This window comes from Dermacentor albipictus, chromosome 3 (assembly GCF_038994185.2).
Source record: "Dermacentor albipictus isolate Rhodes 1998 colony chromosome 3, USDA_Dalb.pri_finalv2, whole genome shotgun sequence".
Lineage (NCBI taxonomy): Eukaryota > Metazoa > Arthropoda > Arachnida > Ixodida > Ixodidae > Dermacentor > Dermacentor albipictus.
In genome coordinates, this window is record NC_091823.1 from 93067077 (window position 1) to 93079295 (window position 12219).

The window sequence follows — 12219 nt, forward strand, 5'->3', positions numbered from 1 at the left end:
TGGTATGATCGAGAGCGACATACGTTATATCAAAATTAAATTTTGAATTTCATCTTTATTATGCTTATACGAAAGAAGGACAAAACTACTTACACGCATGGTTGACGTTTCTGACGAAACTTAGAGCTTTTTTCTGAACCTGCATGTGCCGAATGCAGGTTAATATTAACCCTCTTCACAATAAGGTACTTTATTACGAAGGAGCCTTATCCCTGGCGACGTCTTGTCTCACTTAGCAATAGATGAAATTTTTGAGGCTTAAGACTCCATTTAAATCAGGTTTCCTTCAGCCTCAGTTACCGCTACCAAGCATATCAAAAGAATGTAATCCCCTTTCCTCCTTATTTCATCACAAATTGCAGGAAATTTCAGCTACCTTAGAACCGGCAAGGCCATCTAATCGGGATAGAAGTAATCGTTCAATTAGATAGTCTTTCATACAGACTCCATTCTCTTACTTGCATTATATTACTTATTCACGGCATTAAGGTATATATCGCTTTCTGACAAATGTTTAATGTTAGCCAACTTTCGACCACAGCTTTGCGCCATTGAGTTCAAGGTCGCAGGTTCGATGCTGACTGTCGTAGCCGCATCTGAATGAGCGCGAAATGCAATAGCTGTGGCGTATTTATATTACGCTGCACGTTGAGGAGCCCCCGGGTAGTCTAAGCTAAACCAACGTCCTTGTCTGGGGCGTGACTAATAGTCAGATCGGTGTTTTGGCACGTGAGAACTCAAGCACATCATCTTACCAACTTTCACCGGAATTATTGCGCAGTAAATGCATCTGAAACAAAAATATCAATGAGTGCTGCAGAGTTGATTTATGATTATGCCTAACGATTTCTGAGACAGTGTTAGGCGTACCACGCGTCTTTACCAAGGTCGCGACTGACGTGCACATTTTATCCCTGTACCTTGCGCAGTAGCGAGTACGAGGCAGATGGAATTTAACTTCGGCTTTCTCACATTTTCGTCTACAAAGGACATTTCGAAAAGGAAAAAAAAACGAGAACAAGATACGTATACATTAACATATTTGAAACGTGACAACCGCTCCAACTCGCACGCTTCTGTCCTCTAATCTCGCCAAGCAAAGAAATGTACTCAAAGCGCGGAAGAGGAAACGTTATGTACCACAATTTGGAAATATCAAACTTTCCCGGTTCACTCGAAAAATTTTTTTTTCCGCTGGCTCTCTCACTCGCGCATGTGCGAGTGCGCTCGCGGAAGCGTAATTTCGCAGCGCGTTTCTTGCTTTCTTCGAAGCGCGTCACGTACACGCCCCATCGTGTATCCGCTTAAGTGGCTCCAGCCTTTCGCCGCTTCTGCAGAGAGCCGCTGAAGCACGATGAGAGACAACCGGTGCGATGCCGAGCTAATCTCTTCCCCTTCCCGCTTTCTTCTCATTCCTCTGCGCGCTACTTTTAACCCTTCATCAACGCTGCTCCTCCCCCCCCCCCCTTCTTCTCGTTTTCCTTTTCGCATTCTCGCGCTTCTTCCGGCTTAATCTCCTTTGCGTGGCTCTTCCTCCCAACTTGCTTTTATTTCTTTCCGACTGGCTCTGTCGGCGACGCGTGCGGACCGTACGTGCACTCGACGCCGGCTCAAACATCTGCAGTGGACGGCACGCTTCTTTTGTGTTTCACTTTAGGTTTCCCAATGCACAGGAACCGCCTTCTTCTGCTCGTTGCTGAATTACTTTCCGCTTGATTAATGCTCTTGCGTTGAAGTTTTCAAGCGCGTCTGTGTATTTTTTTTCTTCTATATTCTTAATTACGAGAAGCACAGAGAGAAATGAACATAGTAATTCCACAGTGCTCAGCTTAGTCTTCAAGGCGGCTCGTTATAAGCGAGAAAAAAGGCCTCGCATTTGCTTTAGCATGCGGGTAGTAGCGCGAAAAACGTAAATTCGATTTGTGTGTGTTCTAGCTCAGTGGATCGGGTAACTACGCTGCTGCTGTCGAAGACTGCAAGCTGATCCTTGCGATAGTAAAGTCACTGCTAACGTCGTATAGAAAGAGACAAGCCCTTGGTTTTTCGATATCATGGTCACTTAGCATAGATAATTGCATTCTGCGAAATCAAGGACGCCAGCATAAAATACGCCACGAACAATAGCCCACAAGAAATGCGAGCAGAACACTTTCAGTCTGCACCACTCAAAACTGTCGAAAGCAGCACAATTTGCCCAACTAAATGTAAATGAAATAGGGTAGCGCTCAGTGTGTACGGCTCCCAACTGCACATTGCACTCGAAGCAAGAGTACGATACCCTGTGAGGGCTAAGGCGCTCTTATTCTTCCGCGCATTGGAAGGATAAGGGAGCGGCCTTGAAAGAACCGGTGCCACAAACGCTGATTGAAGCTTTTAATGGCTTCCGCAGTAGAACGCAAAACAGGAAGTCGGACGACTTTAGCAACCCTGTTAATCGTGCGATAAGGTCTTGCAGTATCATATATTAGCGGTAAATATTCAAGATGGTAACCTGCCTTCGGGTGTGTAACGTTGCTGGCTATCGCTTCCAGTATTGTTTAAGGTGCTAGATCTTAATTGAGGACGCTTACATTTGATTAATGCCAATGACAGCTGAATTGCATACGCTGTGGGAAAGAGATTGTACTCGTTCACTAAGTTCTGTTTTTATTTGGTGTTAACGTGTTATTTCAGTAAAGTCTGACGCACTTCAGCACACGAACTTGTTGGTTGGACATTGCGGTTACCAGCTATGTGTCAAATTACTAATTACAGTATCTGTAATCCCCTTGCACGAAGTACAAAATAACGATTCGCGTCTCTTGTACTATACCTGCCGCAGTGTCCACTCAGTAAGTGTAGCGATGGGAAGAGCGAGTATGCGTATGTTTCCGTTAAGTCAACAGTGTCATTACTTCTTTCGATACATACATGCGGTTACATAATGCGTTATCGTCATAGAAGGTTTACCACTTTCCGAACGCGGTGTAGCTACGCCCACGAAACATTGTGTGTCTATGAAACATGTCCCTGTGCCTAATTGCCGCCTTTGTCATTCTCCATGAATGACTCTTTCCCCTGCCGCGAAGATCAATCTACCTGCACTCGAAGACTGCGCTGACCGTTGCTGTAACACTTGGCGCTTTTTTAAAGCAGTACATTCTCTCACTTCTCCCTTCCACTTTGCCTATACACCTATCTGACTTATTAAAACATTCTCTCACTTCTCCCTTCCACTTTGCCTATACACCTATCTGACCTATTAAACTCTACCGATCCCGGAGGCAGTGTAATCATAGACAAGCCAACTCTGTTACCAATGCAGGTACAGTATGCGTCTTTAAAAGAGTTTTAATGTTAGTTGTAACTTCGGCCGGTTCCTGAGGCAGTGAAAATCATGGTAACTACCCGTATCATAGTTTATACCAATTGAGATAACGAATAAGTGTCACCACAGCACATTTCGCCAGCTTTACTGGGAACTTATCCCTTGACTGACAATCTTTATTCGATGGTACTTATTCTTTGTTCCTTGCTTTAGGGTTATGAGGTATACACTGTTCTGCACATTACTTATTTTCTTCTGTCTGGCGCTTACGTCAACGTAGGGGTGTTTTCAATTTGTATTATGTGAGCATCAAAGCAGATAGGTCGTTGTGAGTTATACAACTGCGTACAATGCAGCTCACTAATAAAGCGAGCAACGAATTTCAGTTTGCTGCTGTCCTAGTCGTACGTGCCGTCTGACATTAATGACCGGGGTCGGTGCCTGGCACCGGTGTATAACAGTGCCAGGGCCACCAAGCATGTCATCTACTGCAAAGTCGTGCAGTTTTACACTGGCTTGAGAGCAGAATTCGCACGGGATCAACAGTCACACCTAAGACTATGCGTGACACATGTAGCAGTAGGCACAACTGTACAAAAAACCTGCCAACAACTGTACGACAACATTCCTGACTTTTGTCTTTGCCGTCTTACGCTGCCCCTTCAAGATGTTGAACCAGTACCAGATCGCCCAAATGTCAATTATTCTACAGACCTGGGAAATTAAAACGTGTCGTAACAGGACGAAGAAGCCTCAGCTCAAATGAAATTATTCTGGCAAGTGATTTGTTGATGCAGATGAATTTGGGCGGTTGATTTTAACTTACGTAAAAAAATCCAGGTTTTATGTGAATCTGACCTTGTGTCTGGCTTTCGGCCGTGATGAGGTACTTGTCGTCTCTGAGCCATGAAAGCACACTCGTGTAGTCCTTGGCCGCAGCCGGCTGTATCTGGCAGGTCAGCACGGCAGTGCTCCCCCTTGTAGCAAAGCCATCGTGCACGTTCACTTCGTACTCTTGCTGGATAACTGCAAAGGCAAGAGAAAAGGAAGCCATTCTGATGAGACTCGTACGTGATACCTTTTCTAGCTTCCTTTTTTTTGTTTTTAAGGCATATAATATTTACTTAACACCAGAATATGCTGACATGGGAGTTCAGTGCGCTGTTGACAAAGGCCCGCACTGTGCGGGTACTTACATCGAAAGACACCATGATGCTACTCTGGCCAGTGTTTAGCGGTCACTTCCGAATACACTCATCCAATTGGAAGAACAACCAACAAAAAGGGACATTTATTACAGTCACCCACTGCGGAAGCTTAGTAGATATCACGTTGCGCTACTAAGCACGAGGTAGCGGGTTCAAATCCCGGCCATGGCGGCTGAATTTCGAGGCGCGTAGAATTTAAAAGCGCTCTTCTACCTTAATATGGGTGCACGTAAGTGCAAGAGCCCCTGCTGGTCAAAATTGACACGGAGTCCGTACCCTACGGTGTGCCTCAATATCAGACCGAGTTTCTGGCGCGTAGTACCCATAATTTAATTTTTAACTTTAAGAAAATTACCGTTTGAAACGCGATCAAGCTAAAATCCCACTAGCCTTCCCTATTTACTGACTTTCAATATCAAGCGTGTCGACACATCTTGAACACTTTCCTTCATTCCATGGTTGACACTGCGGAAGGATGTAACAGTATTCCGTTTCTCCAGTACATGCATGTGTTCTCACACGGATGAATATCAGTTCAGAAAGAAAAAGGAACAAAGCAAGGTCCGCAGCAAACAGCAGTGGTTATAGACGGTATTCCTTCAAGGCAAAAAGGAAAGAAGTACATGCAACATGGCAGCTGCGCTCATACTGTTGTTCGAGCACAATCACCTTTCAGAGCGGCTACAAAAATGCGACACAACATTCCTGACCGGGGAATGATCTGCAAGAAAAACAAGCTTAAAGGGCCGCACGAAAGGCGGCTGTCAAACATCAGTGGGTCACTCCTTTGAGCTACGGTTCACATTTCTCCCAAACAGCGTCCCGTCTCTTTCTCGCAGTCACATTCGCTTTTTGCGCAGGCTGCTATGTGTGAAAAGCAGCAAGTTGGTTCCGACTGATCTAGAATGTAACCCAAGCTATATGTTAACAGAGTAAACAAAGAAAGGTGAACAATGAAGCTTACACAAATATATTGAGATAGAAAAAATGACAAAAAAACAAGAAAGATGCCGATGATCCCAGGTGTATGAGGAAAGAAAACCAAGAACTGTAAACATAGGTTGTCGCAAGCCTGTTTTAGCAATAGTGTTGTATTTCATGCGGCATGAAAGTGCATTTCTCTCACGTTGGTATTTAATACCTCCTGATGCAGCATATATTTTTGCTTGTTTATTTCGTTGGCATACCAACTCTAGGATTCCTGCAAGAAATTCCTTGACTGGGAACCAGAGTGCTGACGCGTGCTGAACGGCACAAAAAACAGCGCGAAGGAAAGGGCCATCGAGAAAGAACGCAAACGACGCGGTGCTGACCATCAACCAAAGTATATTTCATGCTCTAGATGGAATATAAATACTGAAAAGAAAAAGGAAATCACGATGGCAGTGGAAGACAATTCGTTTCAGTTTGTATCAATTGATAACAGCTTGTGCCAAGCTGTATGATACCACTGTGAAATTACTCGCCTTTCGGTCTTCCTTAAGTATACTGGCATTCATTTCTGTGCGATGGCTTTGCTATGCCACCCTCAACTATTTTTCGTGCTACAATTATTTATGTAAAGTCAAACAAATCATTCGCACCTAGTTGTGCGCCCATTTATTCATACCTCAAACCCCAATTCACTAGAAAAATTGCCATTGCAATTGGCACTGGATTGTTGCGATGTGCCATTGCACATCGCAACATAGCAATATCTTACTGAATATCCGGAAATGCGGCGCAGTTGTGCAATGTATCCTTCCATTTTAGCCCATGTTATGCATATAGATTTTCGTCGTACTTACGTTTGTCGTCATTTATGTTATTATACGGTTCTCATGTATGCTATCCATTTTATAACTACATATAGATATATTATCCCGTAACTTTCTCTTTCGCTGCAGCCCTTATAACCTGTAATAATCTTGCTATATTTTGTTACCTTTTGTTTCATTTGTGAACCACTATTTCATCACCTCATGCATCATCTCCATGTAATTTCCTCCCATGAGGATCCTTGGGGCTATTCCGAATATATAAATAAATAAAATGGCCGCCGCGAAGTCAAGCATGGGAACAACCATCCAGAAATGTCCCCTCTTCATCAAGCAGAATATTTGACGGTGTGCTCACATGGACCATTTCTTACCTCGCTATTTTGTATGCTTCATAGATTTCACGTGCCCTTTGCTTTCAATACTTTCTTGGAATGGCTGTATCACTTGACTCTGGAAAGCATCCGTATTCTTGGCAGAGAATAGCGAGGTTGTTGCGTGTGTGTGTATGTGTTTTCTGTCACCTTCAACCACTGCGTTTCTTTTCAACGACAGTTATTTAGAAAACAAGGCTTGCGCCAAGTAAAGACAAAAAAAAATTGAGAGGGTCCGCCTAGTGACAACGCTAAAGAAGAGAATGTCTGTATACCTCTTGATTTAAATGATTTCACGAAAAAAATGTTGAATTTTTATCTCTAATTCCTCTCCTTTGTCCAGTTTTCATTGTCATTATTCGCTCATTTCGAAGCTTATTCGTGTCATATTTCAGGCGCAATTGCGCTCCCCTCGTCCTTAGAGTGGGCACTTGGCTGATACTTCCTAGAATTTTATTTTGCCAAGAGGCCAGTGCGTCGATCCTAGGAATAATGCAGGTTATGGTGCATTACAGTAAATTCTGTACTATATAACCGCTAAAAAATCCATTACCGTGAATTTTACCAACTATGCGACTAATTATCCCTGCATATGGGCACCACCGAAGCTGTCTTTCAGACACCATTGGCTCGCGCGAACCCTCCTTAGTCCAAGTAAACTCACTCCTGTTCCCAAAAGTGCGCTGTATTGTTGCTTTGCCTTAGCGCATCTATATCTATGGCAGTGCACCCTTTACAGGGATACAGTGCAACGCCTATTTTTCTTACATTGACGCTAATTACACCTGTACAGTTAATGTTGTCAACTCTGCGACTAATTTTTGCATCTAGTGGTGACTACCGAAGCCGCTTTGCAGATACCCTTGACTCGCGCGAAGCCTCCTTAGTCCAAGCGAACTCTCTCCATTTCCTAATAGTGCTTTGTACGGTGGCTTTGCCTCAACATGCCGATATCTACGGCACTGCACCCTTTACAGGGGCGCAGCACAATGCCCATTGTATTGCGATAGCAATTATATGGGCACTCCAAGGGAATTTCTGCCATCGGCATCGACGTGAGGTTCCGTGTAAAGTCCGAGGGCGATAACACCGTCGCCGCGTGCGATACGCTGTATGTGCGAGTGCGAACTTGCATTCACTTTGCATGTGAAGGAAGCAGACGATCGCGGATCAATCTCGCCTGCGCGAAAGGGACGAAAACGAAGAGGATGCGTGCCGTCTTCATGACGCGTGATGCACCCAGCGTTGCGAGGCACTGGGGGAAGTGGAGCGAGGAGGCGCGGCTTCCTATTCCGGCTTGAACTGCGCATGTGGCGGTCGCGCGCGATCGCGCGGCCGAATCTTGAGAGCGATCTTCGCTGAGGGCACAGTCTTGTTGCGTCAACGGCTCATAGCATTGTGCGTGCTGCGTGCTCTCGGCGCTGACTTTGCGTTGAAGCGATAGACAGCATAGATATGTAGAACGCAAAAAGGCGACTTCTCTCGCTAATGCTGCCACGTTTCCTCGTGCCGGCGTTTTGACAGCGAGTGTCCACGCTCATCGATTGTGATGTGTTCATGTTCGTTGTGTGCGCCTCTACCATGCTTGTTGATTTAATTAACAAGCAAATGTTTACAAGTTGATATGGCCAATCAAAGTACATCCTTACTTCGTATAGCTGCCTGGTAATTTGCTATCGCAACCGATGCTTCGCTTTTCAGGCGAAACTGCGACCTTTTTTTGTTACATTGGCGCTGATTGCACTTGCATAGCTAAATTCTCGCCTCCTATGGTGACTGACTACCGAAGCCAGCGTCCAGACATTATAGCCTCGCGCAATCCTTGCTTTGTCCAAGCAAACTAGCTCAACTTCCAAAAAGTTTGCCACACGGTTACTTTGCCTCAGCCTGACTCTATCTACGGCAGTGCGCCCTTTACAGTAGTACAGGGCAATGTGGTTCATTTTCAAATAAATTGGTGCTAATTGTGCATGTAGCGTTAATTTTACGTATCCTGCTATTAATTCTCACTTTTTCTAACGTTGAGACCTACATTTCGATACATTTTCAGGTTCCTGCAACACCATAAAGTATTGAAATTGTTGCTATCGTTGAGAGGTTTCTCTATAGACAAATCCGAGATATGCAAAACCCCTGTAAATTCAGGTAAGAAGACTGTTAAAGAAAGAAACAGAAATACCTTCAGCGCGCAAAGCAAGAATGGCTGAACATAGGCGTACTGTTCATTCAACAGCAAGAAAATTGGAATTCTAGCAGTGCGTGAAGTTTTATATAAAGAAGATGACGGGTTTATTAGAGAGAGAGAAAACAAAGATAGGAAAGGCAGGGAGGTCAACCAGAACAGCATCCGGTTTGCTACCCTACACTGGGGGTGGGGGAAAGGGGAATAGAAAGAGGAAGAAAGGGAGAGAGTCAGCACTGAGTACATGTGGGAGGGACACCTTACACAATGACACTATAAACGGTCTGTTAAGCCCGCGCACTTCAAGTACCGCACTAGTGCACGAATCGCTTTTCGAGCCAGTGACGGGTGTGGCCACGGTCCAAGTATCTTTGACTCGGCGAACGGTCTCGAGTCCAGTCTGCGTAAAGTTTCCCGCAGAGAGAGGCGTTGGACATCGTAGCGAGGGCAGGTACACAATAGGTACTCAATGGTCTCCTCGCACCCACAGGAGTCGCACATCGGGCTCTCGGCCATTTCCACATGGTAGGAGTATGCGTTCGTGAACGCCACTCCCAGCCACAAGCGACACAACAAGGTTGCTCCGCCGCGGGAAAGGCTAGATGGCAGTTGTAGCCGTAGCGTGGGGTCCAGTTTACGTAATCTGCATTTGAAGCCACTTGAAATCCAGAGATCTTGGGACTTCTTGCGCGCAAGTAGGAGAAGTTCTCTGGCAGCGTCCGACCTCGCCAAAGGTGTTGGACGCGTCTTGGTATCTTCGTGGGCACACTGGGCAGCCTTGTCTGCTAGGTTGTTGCCGACGATGCCACAGTGAGCAGGAATCCACTGAAATATAATGTGGTGTCCTCTTTCCAGAGCATGGTGGTGCAGTTCCCTGATTTCAGATGTCATTTGCTCGTAAGTTCTGTGACGTAATGCGGACTTGATGCTGTGAAGGGCTGCCTTAGAGTCACAAAATACGACCCATTTCTCTGTTGGCTCTTCGGTGATGTACATCATAGCGGCATGGAGAGCTGCAAGTTCTGCCGATGTAGATGTAGTCGTATGCGACAACTTGAATTTAACTGTAACGCCCTTGGCTGGAACGACGAATGCGGCAGTTGAGCTGAGTTGAGTTGAGGCGAAGTTCTCTGGCAGCGTCCGACCTCGCCAAAGGTGTTGGACGCGTCTTGGTATCTTCGTGGGCACACTGGGCAGCCTTGTCTGCTAGGTTGTTGCCGACGATGCCACAGTGAGCAGGAATCCACTGAAATATAATGTGGTGTCCTCTTTCCAGAGCATGGTGGTGCAGTTTCCTGATTTCAGATGTCATTTGCTCGTAAGTTCTGTGACGTAATGCGGACATGATGCTGTGAAGGGCTGCCTTAGAGTCCCAAAATACGACCCATTTCTCTGTTGGCTCTTCGGTGATGTACATCATAGCGGCATGGAGAGCTGCAAGTTCTGCCGATGTAGATGTAGTCGTATGCGACAACTTGAATTTAACTGTAACGCCCTTGGCTGGAACGACGAATGCGGCAGTTGAGCTGAGTTGAGTTGAGGCGAAGTTCTCTGGCAGCGTCCGACCTCGCCAAAGGTGTTGGACGCGTCTTGGTATCTTCGTGGGCACACTGGGCAGCCTTGTCTGCTAGGTTGTTGCCGACGATGCCACAGTGAGCAGGAATCCACTGAAATATAATGTGGTGTCCTCTTTCCAGAGCATGGTGGTGCAGTTCCCTGATTTCAGATGTCATTTGCTCGTAAGTTCTGTGACGTAATGCGGACTTGATGCTGTGAAGGGCTGCCTTAGAGTCACAAAATACGACCCATTTCTCTGTTGGCTCTTCGGTGATGTACATCATAGCGGCATGGAGAGCTGCAAGTTCTGCCGATGTAGATGTAGTCGTATGCGACAACTTGAATTTAACTGTAACGCCCTTGGCTGGAACGACGAATGCGGCAGTTGAGCTGAGTTGAGTTGAGGCGAAGTTCTCTGGCAGCGTCCGACCTCGCCAAAGGTGTTGGACGCGTCTTGGTATCTTCGTGGGCACACTGGGCAGCCTTGTCTGCTAGGTTGTTGCCGACGATGCCACAGTGAGCAGGAATCCACTGAAATATAATGTGGTGTCCTCTTTCCAGAGCATGGTGGTGCAGTTTCCTGATTTCAGATGTCATTTGCTCGTAAGTTCTGTGACGTAATGCGGACATGATGCTGTGAAGGGCTGCCTTAGAGTCCCAAAATACGACCCATTTCTCTGTTGGCTCTTCGGTGATGTACATCATAGCGGCATGGAGACCTGCAAGTTCTGCCGATGTAGATGTAGTCGTATGCGACAACTTGAATTTAACTGTAACGCCCTTGGCTGGAAGGACGAATGCGGCAGTTGAGCTGGTCGGTGAGGTCGAACCATCGGTATATATATGTATGCGGTCATGATACGTCTGGTGTAGTAATAGGAGCGTAAGTTGCTTCAGAGCCGGCGATGGATGGATGGATGGGTTTATTAGTATGGCACAGCATACGTGCTAGCACAATGCTTCAGTTGCCTCGAGCGGTTACTGGCTTCCAAAATGAAACGCCTCGGCAAGAACACTGCTATTTATTACATGGAGAACACTGGTGAATACTTCAGATCAACGTACCATAAGGTTGTGTTTGATATGTCTCACCACACACGGCGGTACGCTTGCGACAATAGTTCTTGATTGCTTTTGCTCTGAGTTTTGCACACATCAAGGAGTTCGAAGTTCACACACAGTGTGGCACTCACCAGCAAGCATGGCTAAAAATTTATGCGCCGTAACGGCACTACACACATAAAGTCAGTTGCAAAAATAGCCTGCTGGACTGCAGTGCATGTAGTATGCAGTTTTTGAGTTCGCTTTACACAATGGCCTTTTTATGCGTTCGTGAGCTTTTTAGCAACGGAAGAAACTGCCCCGTAGGAACTGATTGATCATCACTTTTATCTCTGCTTTGCATATCATTGCTTCTGATAAAGGAAAGCTCAGGTGCTGACATCCCTAAAAGCAAGGACACCAAATCAGGAAAATTGCAGCTAAAAAATATCGAGGATTCTAGACTCGAAAAATAAACCATCCACTTCCACACGCGTGTCCCACGATATTAAAGCGATAATTACAAGATACATAGATAAAGTTTACAGCCCCTATTGCATCTCCATGAATGAATATATTAGATAATATTATGAATGCTTAGCAAATAGTCGCACTGTCATTGTGTAGTTTCGAATCAACGAGGAGCAACAGAGCTGAAGACAAGGAAAAAACAATTTCAGCACAGCAACCTCTGGCAACAAAACTCTAGCAACAAAACTCGAAGATTGAGGCCTTCGCGAGGTTTTTAGGGAAAGGTAATAAAATTACACGGAAAAGCAAGATAAAACACGTT

At 45.6% G+C, this 12219-nt stretch overlaps 1 protein-coding gene across 1 annotated transcript in view; it reads right to left on the bottom strand.

Moving 5' to 3' along the window:
* Positions 1–12219, bottom strand: part of LOC135902939 (cell adhesion molecule Dscam2-like) — a 264364-nt gene that overhangs the window by 42816 nt on the left and 209329 nt on the right. Inside the window, exon 3 of the mRNA XM_065433273.2 lies at positions 4166–4333. Within this exon, the coding sequence (XP_065289345.2) occupies positions 4166–4333 (168 nt within the window). The remainder of the gene's footprint in view (positions 1–4165; positions 4334–12219) is intronic.